Source organism: Rhea pennata, chromosome 16, assembly GCF_028389875.1.
Source record: "Rhea pennata isolate bPtePen1 chromosome 16, bPtePen1.pri, whole genome shotgun sequence".
In the NCBI taxonomy this organism is placed as follows: Eukaryota; Metazoa; Chordata; class Aves; order Rheiformes; family Rheidae; genus Rhea; species Rhea pennata.
The window spans coordinates 537,603-559,138 of NC_084678.1; the positions used below are offsets into that span (position 1 = coordinate 537,603).

Sequence of the window (21,536 nt, forward strand, 5' to 3'; positions counted from 1 at the left end):
CCCTTAGGTGTTGTGGAGGGGGCAGCTTGGTGCCCCGGGCCTGAGGGGTTCAGTGGGTGCTGGCACAGGGCAGGGATAGTTTTCCATTCTGGCTGTCAGTGAAGTGGAGCTCTGCGTGTGGACTCTGAGAGCAGGAGGGTCCTGCTGTCTTTGAGCTCCAACCCGCTAATCCCCCTCTTTGGGTGTAGCTGTAGTCACTAACTTACTGGGCCCCTGTGACGCCGGATGGGGATGTGCTGGGCCTGCCAGCTGTAAACTGGCCTCAGTGGGCAGGGAGCATATGCTTTCAGGCTTGGTTGTTGTGTGGGCTCTACTTCTCTGGCTCAACTGAGCATGAAATTCTGGCATCCCACATTGCTTGTTGACCTGAATCAGAGGCTTTCGGTATTTCAGTCAGAGCATCCTTCCCGCAGCCCTCTGGGGAGACCTGTCCCTTGTCCCTACAGCTGGCCCTTTGCAGAGCAGCAGCCTGCCACAGGGAAGAAGCAGCATGAGCCGGGTGGCCAGCAGTGCTGTTCAGCAGGGATGAGCCAGGGACCCCCAGTGGGTTCATGCATGCAGCAAAGGGCTCCAGAGCCTCTGTCTTCATAGCGTGCATTTTTCATCCCTGTGTGTACTAGTCCTTCAAGCTCAGAAGAGGCTGGGATGAAGGCTGGACTGGTAGTTCATTTTCTCTGTCTCTCTCTCTCTCATACCTGTGCCAGGGCAGACTAAGTAGCCGTCATGACGACAGAGACGGGCCCCGATTCGGATGTGAAGAATGCACAGGAGGAGGCCGCGCAGCAGCAGCTGGAGGCAGCCACCCCTGGCCCCACCGCCATGGCTGCCAGCCCTGGACCTGTGGCCAACAGTGGAGAGACTGAGGCTAATGAGAAGCCTATGGCCCAGCCTGACTCCCAAAATGCAGAGCCGGTGAGTAGGCACCAACAAAGCTGTGCAACAGAGGAGGGAAAGATTGTGGGTCTGATTGACCATTGTGAGGAGAATTGTTTGGTCCCCAGGCAGTCACCTGGTTCCATCACTAAATTAGTCCACAAAAAAAATGCCTGCAGAGAGATAAGGTGGGCATGCTGGGCCCAGGTGGGTCTCTGGCCACTATGTGCCAGGCCCTGCATGTGAAGATACAGCTTTCTGCAGCACCATCCTCCGTGTTTTGACTCTGTAGCCTCTTCCTTGGGAATGACATGCACCCTCCCTTCCCAGAGAGTGGGGAGCAGGGCTATCCAACCATGGTGCTTGCAAGCAGAGTATGGGGAGCTGCCTGGTCCCTTTCTCAAGAATTTGCCCTGCTGCGCTGTGAGTCTATACATACAGCCTGTACATATGTGCAAGAAGCCTACAGGATACAGCAGATGGAGGTGATATGCCACGGTTCTGGCCACTGATGCCTCTCCTTTGCTACATCCTTGCTCCTGTGCAGTTGTTGCAGGGAGTCCTGTGCTGTCCCGTGCTTTAGGCCCTACAATAGCCCCCAGGATCACTTTCAAGAGACTAGCCCCATAAGACTGTTGCTGCAGATAAGCTCTGCCAGCTGCTCCTTTAGCGTGGCTACCTCCCAGCTCACTGGGCAAGTCTTTACAAAGTGGTTGCACTTTGTGAGCAGAAGGAAAGATAAATGAGAAAGTGCAGGAGCCCAAAGGCTAATGTCCTGAATGTACTAGAAATGGCACTGCCATGGTATCAAAACCCAGGGAAGGAAAAAGAAGCAAGTAGCTGAATGTCTCAGAAACCAACCGTCTCTGGCAGAACTGGGAGCAGCTGCTTTATCCCAAGATTGTCGTTGCCAGACTGGAGCAGCCAGCAAATCAGAGGAGACTTAGCTCCATCCTGTTAAGGGAAGGGAATGAACTCTTGTCCCTGCTTGCTGAATAAGACAGTTTAGCATGGTGGTCTCAGGTGCTATATTGACACTAGGCTCATGAGTGTCCTTTTTTCAGTCACTTCTCTGAACCAGACAGTCTGCTAAAGGCAGATTTTGCTCTAGATAGCCTGGTGACTTCTTCAGGCTGCAGAGTCTCTTTTTCCTTCCTGCCTTGGCATGTGGCAGTGATGCTGAGTGCTCACAAAGTGGACATGTCACCACAGCTCCTTGGTCTCCTGCATTCCTGGCTTCAAGCAGCTATGGAGAGAGCTTCTAGTCTTGACTCCATAGGGGCTATGCTTGTGTGGCCTATGTGGTAGAGCCCGGAAAGATGGACCCATAGCCCTTCTCTCTTTCCCATGACCCTGAGGGGCAGAAAGAGAGGGTTGTTTTCTGCCATCAGCTGTTGGGAGCTCATGCCCCTGCTTGGCTGCCTTTGTCTCCCTGCCTGTCGTCAGGGCTTTCCCCCAGCCTCCATCCTGGCAGTGGGTGCAAGGTAAATGCTGTGTGCCTCTTGCCTTCCAGAGCACAGAAACGGAGGAGAAAGATTACAGTGAAACGGATGGGCTCTCTGATAAAACAACACCCAGCAAGACCCAGAAATCACCCCAGAAAATCACCAAGAAAGTCAAGAGTGCCCTCTGCAGAGTGACCCTGCTCGATGCCTCTGAGTATGAATGCGAAGTGGAGGTAAGTCTCAGGTTTGGTTAGGACCCTCAGGGATGCTCGATCTTTTCTCTTCTGGGGGGCCAAGGGCCGCTGTCTTGTTTGGCATGCTTCATCATCAGGGCATCACTGGGGAGGCTCAGTGCTTTGGGCCAATGAAGAGGCTTTGGCAGGCTCATCTGAAGAATGCAGAGCCCTCAAGCTCCTCAGTGTGACAATCTGGCTGCGGCTGCAGCAGCCCTGCTGCGTTACCTCATAGGGCACATAGTTCCTGCTCTGCTCAGGCATCAATGCGGTCTGAGAGGTGCTGGGCAGAACTTCCCTGCCATGCCCTGTGCCACCTTGCTCCAGCTGCAAGGTTTTGGGACTATGGAGGAGCAAGCTCGCAGGAGAACGGGTGCCAAAGGTGCACTTGCACACCTGCATGCATGCATTCGGATTGCTCTGTGCAGAAGCTTCAGGATATGTTGGAGCCAAGTCTTGGCCCAGGGACCCTTCCAAGCCCAGGTCAAGAGGAGTTATGCTGACTTCCAGCCAGTATTCAGTTGTCAGGGCTCCTCCAGAGAAAGTTTTCTATATAGAGAAATAATTCTAATCTAATATAGAGAAAATTATTTTCCATTTGCAAGCTTCATCCACAGAAATGGCCATTTAAATTGAACTTTTCAAAAAAAGAAAAAAATCTGGAAAGACAGAACCTAGCAGGGAATTTCAGCCTAGAGACTAGCTATAGAAAAAGCATCTAAAAAGTGAGAGCTTAATAGGTGGAGGATAGAGCTCTGCCTAAAAATATATGCATGACACGTCTGTGTATGCCAGTGTATCTGCTGACACCCCAAGAGCACAGCATGTTTGCTGTCCTGTGTGCCAAGGCAAAAGATGTGTGTGCATGTGTTTATGCTAAGAGGCCAACATACACAGACCGACTCAGCTCACACAGCCAGGGACAGGCACAGACGTGTTTATGTGCATACACGCACAAAGATACACATGCATTTTGGCAGTGTTACAAGCTGCACCTCGCTCCATCCTCTCTGTTTTCATCTTGCGATCCTGGCTGACCCTCCCCATAAAACTGGCTAGCCAGGGACCGTGTGGTTGAGGTGCATCAGCATCTGGAAGCAGCAGGCTCGTGTGCTTGTGTATTTGTGCATAAATGAGGATGATACACATGCGTGTGTCCATAGGCACATCCTCATGGAGTGCAGCGGGCCTCACAAGACGGTCTGACACATGGCACTCTGTGCGTGGGCTGCCTGCTATTTGTGTAGCGTTGTGAGTGTCTAGCGGGGGTGTGCAGCAGAGCAGGGACTCGCATGAGCAAGCCAATTTCCCTGGCATCATGGGACAGGGAGCAAGGAGGCTGGCTGCCCGCATAACACGTCCATGGCATTGCGAAGCCACTCTGGCACCTACCTTGCCATGGCGTTTTCCAGTGGCCTTGTTCATGCTAGGAGCTTGCCGCAGTGTTCAACTGCTCTCTGTGTGGTGACAACTTTTTTAGCTCAATGTCCCTCATAGAACAGGTCTGGGAAAAGCAAGGATTAATTCAAGGCTAGATTTTGGGCCAGTTTCTGCTGAAAGAGGATGGAGGGATCCTCTGACCCAGGTAAGGTGAGAGAGACAGCTAGGATGAGAGGACTGTTTGTTGGGAATGCCCATTTCTGCCCCAGCACTTGTTGCTATCTCCTGCCTGCAGGCTCAGGAAGACAGTACCTCTCTGACCTGTGTCATGTTGTTAGTGGGGAGGGGGCTCTTTTCAGTTAGGAGGCTTTTAGGCTTTTTCAAAAAAAAGGCAAAAGCTGAGACTCTTTCTAAATAGAAATCCTTGTGCCTTTGTCAGGGAGACCTTTGCAATTGCCATTGGTGACTAGGTGAATGGATTTTTGTTCCCCAGTGGGAGCAGCAGTGGCTCAGGAGCTGGCTGTGCAGAGCAAACCTAGATCTGTATGCAGGTCCCAGCTCTCAGAGGTCTCAGCTGCATAAGATTAATGAACATAAGAAGCACGGCTGTATACTTTCCATGGCTGCATGGGAATAGTGAGTGCCTCAAGGCAGCTGGCAGTCGGGGGGTCTGGCCCCAGGATCACCATACTGGAAGCAGATCCTTTGATCTCAGTGCTCCTGCAGCCCTAACTGTCACTTTAACAGTGAGGTTTGTCACAAAGAGCTTTACTGACTGTGAAAAGATGAGCAGTCACAAAGATGAAAGCCCTCTTGAACGATAAATGGAGCACATCACTATAGTGACTGAAATGAGCTCATAAGGCTAGAACGACCAATGTCCCTAAGCCTTGACACAGCACGTGGTTTTGTCATCCTTCCCCCAAATCTCCCATTAGTATTTGTCTGGCAAAACCTGCATGCAAATCAAAATGCATATTGTAGAATTGCAGGCTGCTTTGTTAGCAGAACAATACTCCTCAGAGAGGTTAGGAAAAGCCGTCCTGGTTCCTGACTGACCTGACTCCTGTTGGGCTTTGTTTCCCATCTGGTTTTGTTTCCAGTGCATGAGATTGGCAGCAAACTGGGATGTGTGGAGCTATACTCACAGTAAAGCCAAGCTGTCTGTTGTTGCAATGCAAAGGATAGAGATTGATTCAACTAACAGGGAGCTTCTGCGCTGTAAAAAAAGTCATTTGGGGTGTTGGGGAGAGAAGAAGGAATTATTTTGAAAAGAAAGGCTTCTACTGAAGTTCTTTCTTTCCCTTGGGCCTGATGGAAAGAGTTTTTGCCTTACCTACATAACAGGGATGCTAATGCTTAATTCTGGAGGAAAAAAAACTGCCAAAAAAGAGAGTGAAACCATTCAATGTGAGATCTCTACATGCATCACATGTGGTATGTACAACCCCTGTCTTCAAATCTTGGTTCAGCAGGAAAAAGAAGATCCGGAAATGACTGGATCTGCTGATTTCCAGATGAGGAGCAGCTTAGAAGTGAGACCTCTGAGGCAGTCATACAGATTTCAATGGGAGAGTGATGCTCGGAAGCTCAGTGTGCAGGGTGCTTGGTAAAGGCACTTGTGAAATAGGATACTTCAGACAAGGGAGATTGGCAGCTCCTAGTCTGAAAATACATGGACTAGGAGGCTGTAAATATGGGAGAAACAAGTGGGCGAGTCAAAGAAGTAATTCTTGCATCTCCATAAGTGATCTCTGGGACTCACTGCCACAAGTAATGAATGGAAGATATACAGGAGAATTTTAAGGACCAGATGATGAGGACAACCTCCATCACGGGGCCTGGCTCAAGCTCTTTTTGCCTTTCCTCTATCCTGTTGGACAGCATCAGGAAGAATCTTCTCCTACAGGCATTGTCGTTTACCGTGAGCTCTGGGGCATGTTTGTCTCGGCTCTCCAAATGTACCTGGACCCCGCTCTGGTTTGGTATCACCATTTCCTGAGGTGACATGGGGCCTGCAACTCACTGTGTGCAGGCAGGTCTGTGCCATAGTGATGCTGCTTGCAGGCTGTGGGCAAGAGATGGCCTGAGTGTGCAGGGCTGAGCAGGGTCTCTGGAACTCCAGGAGCGTGGAGTGTTGAGGGGCTAACGTTTGGGATGGCAATTCCAGGAACCAGCCATGGTGAAGAAGAGGACTAGGCTGAGCTCTGTCGGAGAAAAAAAAAAGGCTGCTCTTGAAGGCAGTTCTGCAGTTTTCCAGTAGTGGCCTGGAGGGACCATGCTGCCCTTAGCCGGGAGGGCCACAGTGTGGCTGCCCTCCCCTGACAGAGCTCCCTACCTCCTCTGGCATGGTCCAGAAACATGAATGGGGCTCTTGGGGAAAGGTGATGATGATTTCTTGGGCCCAGCGGCTGCTGCCTTGACCTGCCTGATCTGAAGGAGCATGGATAAAATTTTCTTATGGCCTATCCCTGCTTCTCTCTTGCTCCCCTGCCTATCTGTTTCTCCTGCAGAAGCATTCCCGAGGCCAAGTCCTCTTTGACATGGTGTGTGAGCACCTCAATCTTCTGGAAAAGGATTACTTTGGCCTTACTTTCTGCGACTCAGACAGCCAGAAGGTGAGCATGAGACAGTATCTCTCTGCAGGTTGCTCCCTCCCCAGCACTTGGCCCTTTACCTCCTCCCTAATGTTACGTCTCCTTGTTTCAGAACTGGCTGGACCCCTCCAAAGAGATCAAGAAGCAGATCCGCAGTAAGTGGCCAGGGTTGGTTGTTCCTCCCCAGATTTGGGGCTCCTCACTGCCCGCTGGACTCCCAGCCTGCTTGGTCCCAGCCATAGCTTGCAGCTTGGCTGAGCCCTCACTGCCATTTACCATAGTAACTCTGTGCCCTTGGTAGGTCCCAGATCCCTGGCTGATGTAGATAAACAAGGGGCAGAGATACAGCCTGGGAGCCTGGCACTCTGAAGGGGCTGAGTATAGGATGCCTGGGAGATCATGGCTGCAAACTGGGCCACCACTCTGACTTAGCTGCTGTGACAGGATATCTTCCCTCTTTGCTCCTTCCCCCTTCTGTCCCTTGCCCCATCCCTGGTGTGCAGTCCTCCCCAGTCACACAGCTCTGCCTTCAATGGATTCTTCCACAAGCTGATTTAAATTATCAGTGTTGCAGAAGATCAGCTTGTGAGAGGCTCTGATGAACTCCAGTGCTCAGGAGATCCCACCATCAGTGCCAGGAGCAGAAAGTGGAGCGAGAGTGATTTTAAGGGAAGACCTTCTCTTCTGCAAAAGCACGCTCTGGGAGCATGGGCTGAGATGAGCCACCAGAACCTCTGATCCCAGGCTGTCAGCATCACTGGCTTTTGGGGAAAGGCCCCTCTGATATGGCCCCTCCCACCAGACCTGTGGCAACTGCCCTAGGCACAGGGGTGTCATTGCCCATTTGGCTTCTCATTAGCACCTGGATCGTCTTGTCCACGTCTTGTCCTTTTGCTCTTCTGGCAGCCACAAGGAGCCAGGCTCTGGGGCAAAGGACCCTGTCTATGCCATCAGAGAGCTGAGAATGGAGGGGCTGACACCTGGTCCCTCTGCAGGTGCCATCCTCATGTGCCCTGGGCAGGGAGGAGGAGGATGGTGGAACAGGCTGAGGTGGGCTTGATGGGTCAAGTACTGAGGTGCAAGAGGGCCTTTGCTTGTGATGTTGTCTCATGGACCATGCACTGGGGTAGCAGGAAGACCATTGCCCACAGTATCACCTTACTGGAACATGTGAGGTTTTTGCTGTGGCAGTGGGAGTCTTTCACGAAGGAAGTTGAGCCAAAGCTCCCAGACTTGTGATGCTTTTCTCTCTCGAGCTGTTTAGGGAGTATTAAAGAAATCATGCTGGTGTCTGGCTGGTTGAATGTTCACAGCCTACCAGGGGTTAATCTTCCTTCTCCTAACAGCTTTTGGAATTCTCTTATCCTGCCCTGTGTTGGCCAGGGGTGGACAAGGTCTAGCCAGGAGACCCTTATGATATTCCTGTATATCCATGAACAGGAGTGAAGGAGATATCTGATGTCTGCTTGCAGCTGGCATGTGCACTGCCCTTACCTCTCTCTTCCCCTTGCTAGGTGGGCCCTGGAACTTTGCCTTTACAGTTAAGTTTTACCCTCCTGACCCTGCCCAGCTCATGGAGGACATCACAAGGTGAGGACAGTTTGTGGGAGCTCATCACATGCTGCACAGAACCCACGTAGGCCCATTGGGAAGGCTCTCTGGGAGACTTCCTGGAGGGTCAAGTGGGACCACGTGTTGGGTGTGTGGAGGGGCAGCGCTAAGGAGATGTGTTGGTGTGGGAAGCCAGTGAAGATGGCCTAAAGGAGGATTTGCTGTCTGCCGCGTGTGCAGAGAGTGGGATAGGAGTATGTATATCACACGCAGAGCAGTGGACGAGTAGGTCTGATAAGGGGCAGAGAAGGCTGCAGTGGGAGGTGAGAGGGGGCAGTCACTGTGGGGAGCAGTGCAAGGTGGGGTGCCTTCTTTCTAACAGCCCTCACTAAGGAGCTCCAGCTTGCACAGCATGTCTGCATGGCTCTCTGGAAAGCACATGCCTTCACCCGCTCTTACCGTCTGACTCCTATTGCAGATACTACCTGTGCCTGCAGCTCCGTGCAGACATTATCGCGGGGCGCCTGCCCTGCTCTTTTGTCACACATGCCCTGCTGGGCTCCTATGCCGTGCAAGCTGAGCTGGGGGACTATGATGCTGAGGAGCACGTGGGCAACTATGTCAGTGAGCTCCGCTTTGCCCCTAACCAGACTCGAGAGTTGGAAGAGCGCATCATGGAGCTGCACAAGACCTACCGGTAAGCCCCAGGAAGGGATGGGGTTGGCCGGGGTAGCTCTTGGCAGCTGGCAGTGAGGGAAGGCACCAGAGTGCTTTACTATAGAGGCATCTACATCCCCTGGGTCTCTGGGTCACATTTTCTTCTCTCTGTCTCTCCACAGGGGCATGACCCCAGGTGAAGCAGAGATCCACTTCCTGGAGAATGCAAAGAAGCTCTCCATGTACGGGGTGGACCTGCACCATGCCAAGGTACTGGTGGTGTGAGACAGAGGTACAGAGGCTGGAGCCAGAACGCACACTGACCATCATGCCTGGCCCTCCCCAGCTGCTTTGTCTCACTCGCCTTGGCCAAGGAGAAACTTGCTGCTGGCAGGAGGCACACTCATCCTTGCACAGCCTCTTCCTCTCACAGTCACACCTCTTCTCCACTTCCTCCTCCTTCATTCACATCCCATGGCTTGCTGGGTCTCCTCAAATGTCCTGATGTCTGGGACTTCTGTAGTGTCTGTAGCTCCCACGTTGTTTTTATACTGTCAGTGCAGTAATGTAGAAAAGAGTTTAAACATGAAGCCCCTTTTGTGCAGCTGGGGTGTCCCATAAGCATAAGCACAAAAGCTGAGCAGTCCCTTATATCAGAGCACCTAATGGGAGGGAATATGACACCATAATGTAAGGCAAACTCCAGACCAGACTAGTCCTTACTGGGTGACTGAGCAGTCTCCACCTTTCTCTCTTCTCTCCTCCAGGATTCGGAGGGCATTGATATCATGCTGGGCGTCTGTGCCAACGGCCTTCTCATCTACAGGGACAGGCTAAGAATCAACCGCTTTGCCTGGCCCAAGATCCTCAAAATTTCCTACAAGAGGAGCAATTTCTACATCAAGATCCGCCCTGGTGAGGTGGGTGCCATGGGCTTAACGTGGCCCAAGAGCAGGGCAGAGTTCTGCCTGATGGTGTGGTCTTGGCCTTGCTCCAGTCTCTGCCCCAGCAGTTCCCAAGTTAATGGCCATGGCTAGCCAAGAAAGCACAACTCCTTTGGCAAATGGGAGTTGTCAGCAAGTGTTTTCTTGTTAGGTCTCTCATTTTCTCACTGAAAAAGTAACTTTGGTCAGAGCACTTCAGCAGGCCTGATGGCACCCTGCGCACCTCTGCCCAGGTTCCCTGGGCACTGTGACCTCTTTGGCATTTGGATGTTTCCCAGGAAGGGGGCTTCAGAACAATTTTTGATATTTTTTTCTTTAATTTTCTATAAACCTTTTCCTGCTTAAATTTTACCCTTTTTACTTTTACATGCACTGATGGGAGAATACATATATCTTCAGTGTTCAGCAGAGGAGAGGAAAACAAGGAAAGTATGTCTAAAGTAGAGAGAATAAATCTGTCTCACCAAAACAAACTTTTTTTATTTCTTGAGGAAATATCTCTTGAATGGAAAAGCCATTTGCAGTTGCAGAAAGTGCTTAGGCTGTAAGTATGGGTGGAAGAACAGATCCCCTCATCCGGCAGTACTGGTCATGGACCTTCTCAGTGCTGGTTTGAAAAAGATATTGCATGGCTTGGCTCCTGCTAGGGGAACCTGAGGACCTTGGTGAGGCAGGTCCCTTCCCATTGTATCCCTTAGGGCAGAATCTGCCCGTAATGGCATGTCTCTGTCTCCTTCAAGTATGAACAGTTTGAGAGCACCATTGGCTTCAAGCTGCCCAACCACCGTTCTGCCAAGCGTCTGTGGAAGGTCTGCATAGAGCATCACACCTTCTTCAGGTGAGGAGATCTTCTCCATGTCTCAGAGGGAGACATGCTGCTGCCTGTGGCTCATCTCAGCTTGTTCATGGGGGAAACAGAAGACCCTCTAGTGCTTTCCTCGGGCTTCCTTTACCCTGCCCTGGAAGGAGCTGGCTGTCCTCCTCTCACAGCCTGTGTAGGAGCAGGTCTCTCTGCCCTGGCATGCACAGGGCTATCCCGTCTTATGTCCGTCAGAATGACTACTCTGCCTTTTCTGGACAGAGAGGAGCAGACTCTGCCCATCTCTCATCCACAGACCTTTTCTGCCCCATGGTTCTAGGTTGTCTTTCCCACATCTGGAGCCATCTCTGCTCCATAAGGCAGAGGCTATCTGCCCACTCTGCCACTGCCTGGGAAAACCTTGCCATTTTGGTCTTTGTCTCTTCAGGACCCTAAATTCCTCCTTCATCCCTCCTTTCCCATTGACACCTTGCTGAGGCAAACTCCTCTTCCTCACTGCACCTCTCACCTTTGCTTTGGATCTTGAAGTTGTCAGGGAGGAGGAGCCAGGACTTTGCCCCACACTAGTGCAGTCTGTATGCATACATGGGACAGGGCTATGGAGGCCAGCTCAGTACCATGTGTGGGCTTGCTAACTGTGTGTTGCCTAACTCATCCCCAGGCTGGTGTCTCCGGAGCCACCCCCAAAGGGTTTCTTGGTGATGGGCTCCAAGTTCCGCTACAGTGGGCGGACACAGGCACAGACGCGGCAGGCCAGTGCCCTCATTGACCGCCCAGCCCCTTTCTTTGAGCGCTCCTCCAGCAAACGGTACACCATGTCTCGCAGCCTTGATGGAGGTATGCCCCCAAATTGGGGAGGGGGAGGAGATTGGTCTGCTCATGGGAGCGATGAAGCTGCTGTTAGGCAAGGGCTGGGTGGGTGAGGGGCAGCTGGGCTCACTGCGGTGGGCTCACAGTACATTGTCCTGCTGTGGCTCATACCTGTAGGGAAAGGACTGACTGGATCTGTCAGGGTTGTTGCAGTCAATGGGATGACTCTTGTAGGCTGCCTCTGACTGAGTACCCATGGCAGAGGGCCTGTCCCTCCCAAGTGATGGCCCAGACTTGTGTGTCCGTGCATTACAAGCAGGGATGCAGACATAGCTGGCTTAACAAAGCCAGGACTGGGACCTGAGCCAGGCTGGGGAGATGGGGCTCTCTTCATCTCCATTGGGGATATAGTGTTAGCTCAGCCTGGGTGTGCAAGGATGTGGGAAAGGGTGTAAATGGGCCAGGCTGGGGACAAGTGTATGCTTCAAAGGAAGGGAGAAGAGGCCTAACTTTGGGGCTGCGACAGTGTCAGCAAGGCCTAGAACTTGTCTTCCCTGCTGCAGGTCCTTTCAAGGCTTCTTGGCCTTCAAGCCAACCTGCCAGGCAGAAGGCTGGGGGAGGTGGGGTGAATAAGGACTGATGTCTTACATGTCTGTGATCTCGGCTGTCTTCTGCATGTGCAGAGTTCTCACGCCCAGCCTCTGTCAGCGAGAATCATGACGCTGGGGCAGAAGCTGAGAAGCAGGATGAGGACGGTGAGTCTGGCAGCAGGAGACGATCTGAGGCGGAAGATGAGGAAGTGACTACTCCAACAAAAATCAAAGAGTTGAAGGTACAGACATTGTGGGCATAGGACCTTGGAGGCTAAAGAATGGGCTATCTCGCAAAGTGGCTTCTGACATAGTCTTGCCTGGACCCCTCTGGGCTGCCCCTAGAGAAAGGACAAACAAGAGGCCAGTGCACAGACATCATAGATCTGTATCCCAGCTTCAGGTTGGGCTACAGTTAGGATGAATCACCACTGGGCATTGTTTTCTAGAGCCAGTGCTCCACCACAAGGCTTGGTGTGGTGCATTCTCTTGCCCTTACCAATGGGAGTGGGACTGTCATAGTGGCTCATTTCTACTTTCTATTGCCTCGTGCCCTGAAGCAACTCTTAATTCCTGCAGGACCCTTCAAACTATCTCATAGTTCAGCCCCAGCCAGAGGTGGCCAGGCTGGGTCTGGGAGCAGGCCCTAGTCTACTATGTGGGAAGGGGAAGGACCAAGTGCACCAGTGGTCACTGCTGTGAAGGCAAGGAGCTCCTGGCCACAGGAAGTACTGCCTGGGTTTCTGTCCGTTCCTCTGCATTCCCTGCATCCTTGCAGAAGCATATCCACGTGCAACCCTTCCCCCAGGCATACCAGACACACATACGCGTGAGCAGGCTCACATCCTGGTGGGCATGCAACCATGCCCTGTCCACATATTGCCTTGGCCACCTGGGCTGGCTCAGAGGTTACCTCTAACCCTTCTCACACTGAGCAGGGAGTGGGTTTTCCAGTCCTTCTGTGCTTATTCATGCTGATACCAGTGGGGCCCTACTATGAGTCCTGACCGAAGGCAGTGGGGCCCAACTAGGCCCTGTGTAGGCATCCAAATTCAATTTGACTGTGATGTTTGTGACAAATTCCCTGGACTGACTCTGCTGGTTGCTTTTAATCCTCTCTTTGCTGCCAGTCGGAGCAGGAAACAACCCCCAGGCACAAGCAGGAGGTATTCTTTCTCTGGAGTATCTTAGTTCTCGTCGGTGCATCATATTGTCCATTCTCCTCAAAGCAACACTCCGTGTCACCCTATTTACTGGAATACAAGATGCACCAAGGCGGGGGGTTGATCTGCTAGACAAACCCAATGGACAAACAGCTGGGGATCCAGCAACAGAACATATGCAGCAGCATCTTCTATCCCACTAAGTAAGGCAGTCTTCATTGTGTGTGCGAGCAAGAGCCTTCCCAAGACACAATGGACTGGCCACCATGCCAAGTCTTTGGCCCATTGGGAAGACCTCGCTTCTGCTCATGTTACTGACTCTTCCATATCTTCTCCTTATGTCTCTTTGTCCAGTACTGTGGCCCTAACTCTCCCACTGAGGAGGCAGCACAGGCACAGAATAGCCCTATTGCTCCTGCTTATCACTGGGACTTTACACCCTGGCTTGGTTTCTGCTTTTGGGTTTCCTGGGTTGGGGTCTATATCATATTCCTAGCATGTAAACTCTTTTTTTTCAAAAAATTCCTTGCTCCAGCAGCGGTTTGCATGGCTTGACTCCTTAGAGAGTTGGGGTCAAACAGCAGAGCCAGGAACGGCAGGGATCTAGTCTGAGCTCAATCACTGCCTTTTTGCCTGGCCTTGGGCAAATAAATCCCAGAGATCCCTTCAGCGCCTGCTTCACTCACCTGTCAAAAGCAAGCAACCATAACTACTCACTGTGCAGTAGAGGGACACTTGGACTGAGCTTGGATAGTCTTGCTAGAGAGGGATGTTGCAGAGCAGGGAGGAGAGAGACTGCACTCTCACCAGGTCTCAGCAAAGGCTTCCAGAGCCTCTCACAAATTACCTGTGTATGTGGTAGCCCCTCCATCAGAAACAGCTGACAGAGACCCTCTGGCCCTGGTCTGACAATTCATTCCAGCCTAAAATTCATAGCTGCTATCAGGGAGGTTTCTTCTTCGCTTAAGATGGCGTTAAATTGCTTGAGTTATTGACAGAGACAGATGTAGCCCTAGCGGTGTGCTTGCAGTGCACAGGCCTTTGCCATCCCCACTCAGCACAGCAAGGAAACCCAGCCAGTGTGGTGGGTGCCATGGTGTCCTAGTAGGCTAGTTTCTCATCCACCATGGAGCCAGGCACCTGGTTGTGTTCCCTCCACTGTCTGCCTCATTTACTTACTCTCGCTGCATGTACATGTGCTGTTTCCTGCGGTCCTGTGCTCCCCAACACTCCCATGAGCCTAGAGGTGGGCAAGCTGTGGGGCACATGCTTCAGATGTGCAGATGGAGAATCTTTTCACCAATTCTACTGAGCCTTGAGGATCTGAAAAATTTGGCTGGGCTTTTCTCGAGACTCCTTTGGGTCTCTGGTCTGTTACTGTGGCAACCAGGAGAAATAATGGGAAGGAAAGATATTTTAGTTGACTCTTTTCGAACCTCAAAACAGGTTTGAGCTTGAGGCAGAAATCAAGAGTGGGTTCTTGTTCTGAGCTGCTTTGCCCACCCCTATGGCAGAACAAGGGAGGTATCCTAGTGCCTGTAACATCACAAAAGGACATTCTAAAGCCCACATCTCACCTTGCATTTGAGCTCTCTGAGCTGTTTTCTCTATAGCAAACCAGATCTAACCCCACCCCTGGACTGCTGTTGAGCCTGAGTTGGTCCATGCTGATTCAGGTTTGGGTCTGTGTCAGACATCTTTGACTTTGGATTTACAGGAATCCAATTCTAGGGAGCCCTGTTATAAATACCAATGAGAGAGTTCCAAAAATTCTTGCTGGGAGGACTGGCTGCTTTCCTGCCCTGCTGAGCGAGAGATTTTGTTTCCTTCATGCCTTGTAGAGCAGCACAGCCTGAAGGGAGCCAAGAGAGATGAGGCTGCGGGTATTTCCAGTAGGGCTCAGACCTTTGCTGATCTCAAGGAACCACCAGCTCTCTTCCCCCATCTAGTTTAGCTTATCCTCAACAGGGCATGCTTGAGATGCCAAAGGGGCATGTGTTGCCCTTCATGGAGGTGTGTCCATTTTGCCACTCACCGCCTTTTTCTTGCTCCCTGTAATGGTCTTAGTGCGACTCACAGACGAGGGTTCTTGGACACACAGTTCAGTTGGGTCTTGAGACTCTAAATTCAAGCCCAGGGTGAAGCAAACCCTCCTTAGTGCCCCTGCTCTTCCACTTTGCCTTAACCAGTGCTTTAATCATAGCTACCTTCCTCTCTCCTTCCCCAAGTTTTTAGACAAGCCAGAAGATGTTTTGCTAAAGCATCAGGCCAGCATCAATGAGCTGAAACGAACCTTGAAGGAGCCCAACAGCAAGCTGGTCCACAGGGATCGGGACAGGAGGCTGCCTTCGTCACCAGCCTCTTCGTCACCCAAGCATGAAGACGAAACACCAAAGGGAACCCCAGAGAAGGCCAGAGAGGTTTGTTCTGCTACTTGTTTTATGGAGGGGACCAGGTTATTCATCAAGAGGTGTTCATAGTTTGCTGGCATAATTTCCTATGATGTCCAATGTAAGCACGGTGGGATGTGACCATGGGAATTATGTGGTGGTGACACACATAATTGGGTGAAGGGAGAGGGCCTGTGAATGAGGCTGTTACCAAAGTTTTGTAATAAGCTAACTGGTTGCATGCTACTGGTACTGATCTCCCCTCATGTCTAGGCACTGCGTGGGGTCAAACTTCTCATCCATCTCCGAAGGCCTCTATTTTGGCAATGCCTGGAGTTGGGCTGCATGTGGCAATGCTGGCCTATGAGACTAGGCTCTTTCTAACCATGGTATTACCAGGGGTCCTGCTTGGAAGTGCCCAGAGTAGGTGTTCTCCTACAGATACCTACAGGGAGTGTGGGGGGAGGTGTTGCACAAAGGGTGCCCCTCATGGGCTAGGCACCTGTATGGTGTGAGCAGTAAGAGGTGCAGGCACATCAGGCCAAGAGGGCCAGTGAGGTGAGTGGTGCTACACTGGGATCCTGTATACCCATCCTTCCCTCCTGGCATTTTATCTGCCTTGGGGCTGGTTTTGCAATGAGATATCCTGCACTGAGAGCATGAAGGGAAGTTGGCTGGGGGGCTGGAGCTGGTGACACTCCCCCACCAGCAGGGAGGAAGGGGATGAGCTGTTTAGAGCCCTCCACATCACTGCTGGAGGAGAGCTGGATGTGGTATGGTATGGATGCAGTGCAGGGGTGGGTTCTTGGTTGGCTCAGGCCATATAGTGTGGCAAAGGTGTCTCTCTACCTTCTTGGCTGACGAGTGCAAGACCTCTCTGCTTGCTCTTCCCACCTCGGCGAACTTTCCACTGCAAGGGCTGCGGAGCTAGCCCTGTGCTGGCCATGGTTGGCATGGCTCCAGAGCTGGATGGACACCATGCACAGAGCGTGCTATGGCCTGGCTCTGTCCTGAGAAGGTCTCTCTGAGCAGTGACACACTTCTAGGAGTAGTGCCTGGCCCTAGGAGAGAGGCTGACCCAGGAGATCTCTGCAGGGGATTTGTCGTGTGCACATGTGCTTGCTGATTTCCAGTACTTACTGGAGGTACAGAGCTGGCTGATCTGGGATTCCCCTGGCCAGGGCCGTGGAGTGTGGGAGCAGAGGTGAGCTGAGGGAGCTCATAACCACTCATCAAAGCACAGAGTTTGGGAACAGGATGAGAGGCTTTACCTCACATGTAAACATGTAAAGTTCAAAGACCTAAGTGGAAGACCTAGAGCTGGAATATCTGTGACCTCTGTTTATCCATCCATCTATCTATCCATTTGTCCCTTCATTCCTTCTCATGTGCTCTTTCTCTCTCTCTCTCTTTCTGTGTCTTTCTGTCTTTCTGTCTCTCTCTCTCTCTCTTTCCCCTTGGGTGCTGGGGTTTTCCTGCTGACACAGAGGATGGAAGAAGACACCCTAGAGGATTTTTCATCAGAGCATGGAGCTTCCCTAACCATGGAGTTTTTCACGCAGAAAAGCCTTGTCTCCTCTCCTGAGGTTATCACCATCCCCTTTCTCTCCCTACACCTCTCTCTCACTGTTTTGGACCATGCATAAAGCCTCTCAGGCAAATGGGTGGTCCCTGCCCTGCAAGCAGAGACCAAGCCATTCACTGGCACCCTTAGCAGGTCCTTTCCCATGATGGGCAGGATCCCTCATCAGGATGGGGCTATCAGTGAATGCTGCTCCTGTGGCCATTTCTCCCAGGCTCTGAGACAGGGTTTCCTGGGAGAGACCTTCCAGCAAAGCAGTGCTGTGCAGTTTTGCCAGGATAAGCTGCCCAGGGGTAGCTGCATGCCCAGCAAGTGAGCAGAGCTGGTGGTTGATGCTGGGTTTCCCAGGAGGCAGTGCTGAGGCCCAGAGAGCTATGCATGTGTCTGTCTTGTCTAAGTGCAAGCAGGCACTTAGCTACAGGCTGTCTTTAGCAAATCCTTTTGCTTTTCTTTGACTTCAGCTGGAGTTATTGTCACTCAGGCCCAAGCACCCAGTCTCTTGATAGGTTAGAAATGTTTGGATTCCACCTGTGTAAAGCAGGGTTCCCTTGCCTTTACTGTCCTTTTGTGGTGCCTGGCTTTGAGGGATGTGAGCCCTCAGTACTGGTTGCATTCAGGGGTTTTATAGCTCTTACAGAACAACAGTTTCCTAGGCCAGCCAAGAGAAGATATTATTCAGTGGAAGAAAAATGGACTTAAGATCTAGTTCTGATGTGGTTGGACCTACCCTCATTGAAAGGTGGTGCACAGCAGTGCTGGCGTGCATATCCTGTCTAAGTGCACCCAGAAGAGACAGCACAAAGTCAGTGTTGATCCAAGACTGTGTCAAGGAAGGGGCTGTAGGGAAAGGGGAAGGATTGCCTCTGTTCTGCTGCTCCCCATGATGTTAGCTTGAGTGGGAAGCTGTGCACAGGGCAGGATGCCCAGAAGCTCTCTGTGCAAGCCAGAGGCTGTGTTTGTTCTGAGGGAGACAAGCTGGAGGGAGTGTGGGCAGGTCTGGCTTGTTGATCCCTCTGGGTCCAGTCCTGTTGTCTTCAGGGAGGCTGAGATCAGGGCTCCATGTGGTGGCCAGCCCATGGCCTGAGCCTGTTCTGATAGCTAAAAGGAGTACTTGGCCCAGCACAAAAGTGCCTGGTGTTGACAAGCTGAGCCCTACCAAAGAGTCTATATCTCAAACCTGGGCTACAGTACATGTCTGCAGAGAGGCAGCAGGGTTGTGAGTCAGGACTTGAGGATGGCCTTGGGCTTTAACAGGAAGGATAGATATTCCTTTGGTAAGACTCAGGTTCTGTGGCAGCATCTGCACTGTGACCTTCTGCCTGCCAGTATTTGGGAGCTGCTGCAAAATTCTTCCAGATGATAGCTCTGTGCACATCTGTAACAGCAGAGAATCTCTGCCAGAGCTGAGCCCCAAAGCACCTGGCCAGAAAAAGCAGAAGCAAGGTGAGCATGTGGTGTTTAACTTTCTTGAGTTAAGCACCTCTACGTGCTGGAGGCACCCAGAGTGTCAGTACTGGGGTGCCCAGGCACTAAGCTGGACTCGTCTTTGATTTCTCAGCATGTACTGGTGAGTGAGAGTCAGCAGCTGATGTAGAGCCACTGTGATTTTTATCCTTATGTGATCTGTGTCTTCACAAGGAATTTGCATCCCTGGTGAGAGCTGCTCAGGCCTTGTGTGACCAGCACCATGGAGTTTCTGTGCTCATGGCACAGTCTGGCCTTCCTTAGATGGACTCTGCGGGCAACAGTGGGATTTTACTCTACTCAGAAGAAGAGAGTGCTGGGTTTTGAGATGACTGAAATCTCTTTAACTTTGGGTAACAAAGCAACGCAATGTATTTTCTTAAGAAGTAGGAGTCATTCATTCTTCCCTTCTTTCTGTGAGACTAATGCTTTCCTCTTGGGCGAGTTGGGTCTTCCCAAGGAGCAAAGGAAAATGGCAGATATAGTGGAGGATGACAAAGGGAGAAACCTCCTGCCTGCTCCTGGGTTCCTCCAAGGTATGTAAGCCTTGCCTGCAGCCATCAGGTGCATTTGACTGTCTCTGCTTCAAGTCATTTCTTTACTTTTCTGCCTCTTTGTTATCTCTTGTGACATGTGTAGGCCACAGCTCATATGTCTTTCCAGCCACTCCTGATCCTTGGAGCAAATCTATTAGGAAAGATGTAAAGAAAAAGCTTGAAAGTAAACTATCCCTTGGGAAGTCATGGCTGTTCTACAGTCAGACTCTTTCCAGCATCATCATTTCTTAGACTCAGCTATTGTCTTGGCACACACTGTCCTGCCAGCCTACTGATTGTTGTTCTGAGGTTTTCTTTCTTCTGGCATGCTTTCTGCCAAAGCTCCAGAAGTTTTCTGCTTTCCTGGAAGAAATATTCAATTATCCAGATATCTACAGCAAACGTCCCCAGGAATCCTCAAGCTCCAAAGTTATGTAGGCTGCCAAGAGCTGGGGAACCGGAGCTGACTGAGCTGTATGGAACAGAGAACACAGACCACTCCACAGAGTAGTTTGCTGTTTCCATGGAGTGGACTATGCTCATACCAACAAAGTTTTTCTCGGCTCTGAGGAGAAGGAAGATGGTTCAGATTTATATCTGGAACTTTTGATCTCTTCCTTCCTGGTTAAGAGGTGCTGCCATGGATAAACATTCTATAGTAGGCTTCAGAAGGCTTGTCTTACAACTCTCAATCTATGAAGCCGTAACTCTGAGCAAGAGCCTGATGCGGCTTGCCTTCTTTGCCTGGGGAAGTACTCCTCCACAGGACCCTGGTTTCCAGCCAGAGAAAGGGGGAAAGGGGTTTTACTCAAGGAACTTGTGCTTCTGCCTATGATCTGTGTGTCTTTGCCTCAACTGGTACAAGGATTCAGCAATGAGGCCACAATGCAGGAGCAGGGTAGGAGCTGCTGTACTCTTAGGAAAGTAGGCCATCCTCTGGTTGAATGGACCTTGTGCATCCCTTGTAAACTGGGAGGCTGCTGTTCATGGACAAGAGACCTAAGCAGGCTTCCTGGCAGACCTAGGAGAGCCAGGGAGTAGGTGATAATGCTGCTTTTATGGGTCAGACTTGCCTATGAAGACACTACCATAATCCAATGCTCCTGAAAGTCATTGACTGCCTCTACTGTGATTTCTATGGACTCGGGAGAAATGAAATGTGCATGAGGAGCTAGTGATGGAGGCAAGTGTGGAGGAAGGGACCTGAGGAGCAGTCAGCACTTGGGAATGTGGGGTAGGGTTAGAAGCAATATTGAGGAGGCTTGTGCAAGCGATGCAATGGAGAGCTGGTTCAGTACGGGTCTCCTGGAGGACAGGGCTCCTCGGCACTGGTGCACACAGCTGCCTGGCTGTGGCAGACTGCGGGATGCCAGATACCACGGCAGAGCCTCTGCTCAGCCTGTCCAGTCTTGTATGATGTCCTAGAGAAGGATCCTGCTTGCATTTGCAGAGGAAGGGTGCCCTTCTTACTGCTTTGTACTCCATGGTTTGGGTAGGGAGGAGCAGAGAACCAACACTAGCCATCACTAACATAACTAGGCAAGGCCTCAGTGACTGTTGTGTCCTTGTGTGCTTGCCAGCTCTGCAAGCTCTGGCCAGAGCCCAGATGAAAAAGGAGCTGTCAGGGGATCTTGCCCAACTGGGGCCAGGCTCATGGCTTTAGATGTTCTGTTTGTCAGGACCCCCAGGCCTTTCTTTCTTGGGCATCTGGGTGAAAAAGATGGGAACTGGGGAATGACATTTGTATACTGAATGCTTTCACTGATTTCTGATCTCCCTTCTTTACCTCCATGTGGAGGCATTTTCATCAGTAATTGCTTTTCCTCCTTTCTATCTCTTTCTTAATCTCCTCTTTTCCCTTCTCTCTGTTTCTGCTTCCTTCTGCCCTCAGTTTCCCCTTATTCAATATTCAGTTATTAGGTTTCTGTTTTGGGTGTAACTGCTGTATTAGCTGCAAAAACATCAACCTGACACCCCTGTCCTGGGCACTGCAAGTTCAGCTCTTCATTGCACTGATTTATTTTCCTAATTTGTACAGGGAGAGTGCAGCCAACTGAGCTCTCTGTGGCTGAAGTGCTTGCTTGTGCCATGGAAGGTCAGTCTAACTCATGCTACAGAACACCATCTTTCAGCTGAGATGCTGGATCTGCATCTCAGTTGCCTACTGGAAGAGCCCTGGGCATCCACATCGTGGATAGACCCAGCAGCGCAGGGAGGCCAACCTGTGCCTGCCAGCGTGCCCTCCTGTGGATGCCCGGCGTGAGCTCTAAATGATCATGCCCAAGGCCGCCGCCTCCACGCAGGCGGTGTGTATCCTGGGGATGAGTAAGGAGGCTGCAAAACATTCTTGACAGTGAAAATGCCAAATGATGTTTTCCTACTGTTGTGTTGTTGTGGGTTATTTTCTACCTTCTGTTCCAGAAGTGGCTGAATTTTAGCAGTGCTTTGGGCTTGGAGTTTGTAAAGTCTTTAGATGTCTTGCAGGGCAAACATTTGAATGT

General features: G+C 51.3%; 1 protein-coding gene across 13 annotated transcripts in view; it reads left to right on the forward strand.

Moving 5' to 3' along the window:
- Positions 1-21,536, forward strand: part of EPB41L1 (erythrocyte membrane protein band 4.1 like 1) — a 106,454-nt gene that overhangs the window by 67,011 nt on the left and 17,907 nt on the right. For 7 of the 13 annotated variants that reach the window (XM_062589049.1, XM_062589052.1, XM_062589048.1 and 4 more), the window contains 13 exons: positions 705-912; positions 2,387-2,551; positions 6,445-6,549; positions 6,641-6,683; positions 8,043-8,118; positions 8,558-8,776; positions 8,919-9,006; positions 9,504-9,656; positions 10,421-10,518; positions 11,162-11,337; positions 11,994-12,142; positions 13,031-13,066; positions 15,292-15,483. In XM_062589049.1, coding sequence (XP_062445033.1) covers positions 724-912; positions 2,387-2,551; positions 6,445-6,549; positions 6,641-6,683; positions 8,043-8,118; positions 8,558-8,776; positions 8,919-9,006; positions 9,504-9,656; positions 10,421-10,518; positions 11,162-11,337; positions 11,994-12,142; positions 13,031-13,066; positions 15,292-15,483 — 1,689 coding nt within the window. In that variant the 5' untranslated portion in view covers positions 705-723. Of the gene's footprint in view, positions 1-704; positions 913-2,386; positions 2,552-6,444; positions 6,550-6,640; positions 6,684-8,042; positions 8,119-8,557; positions 8,777-8,918; positions 9,007-9,503; positions 9,657-10,420; positions 10,519-11,161; positions 11,338-11,993; positions 12,143-13,030; positions 13,067-15,291; positions 15,484-16,940; positions 17,040-21,536 lie in introns of all 13 variants that reach the window. The other 6 variants (XM_062589056.1, XM_062589060.1, XM_062589053.1 and 3 more) reach the window with 3 other exon arrangements.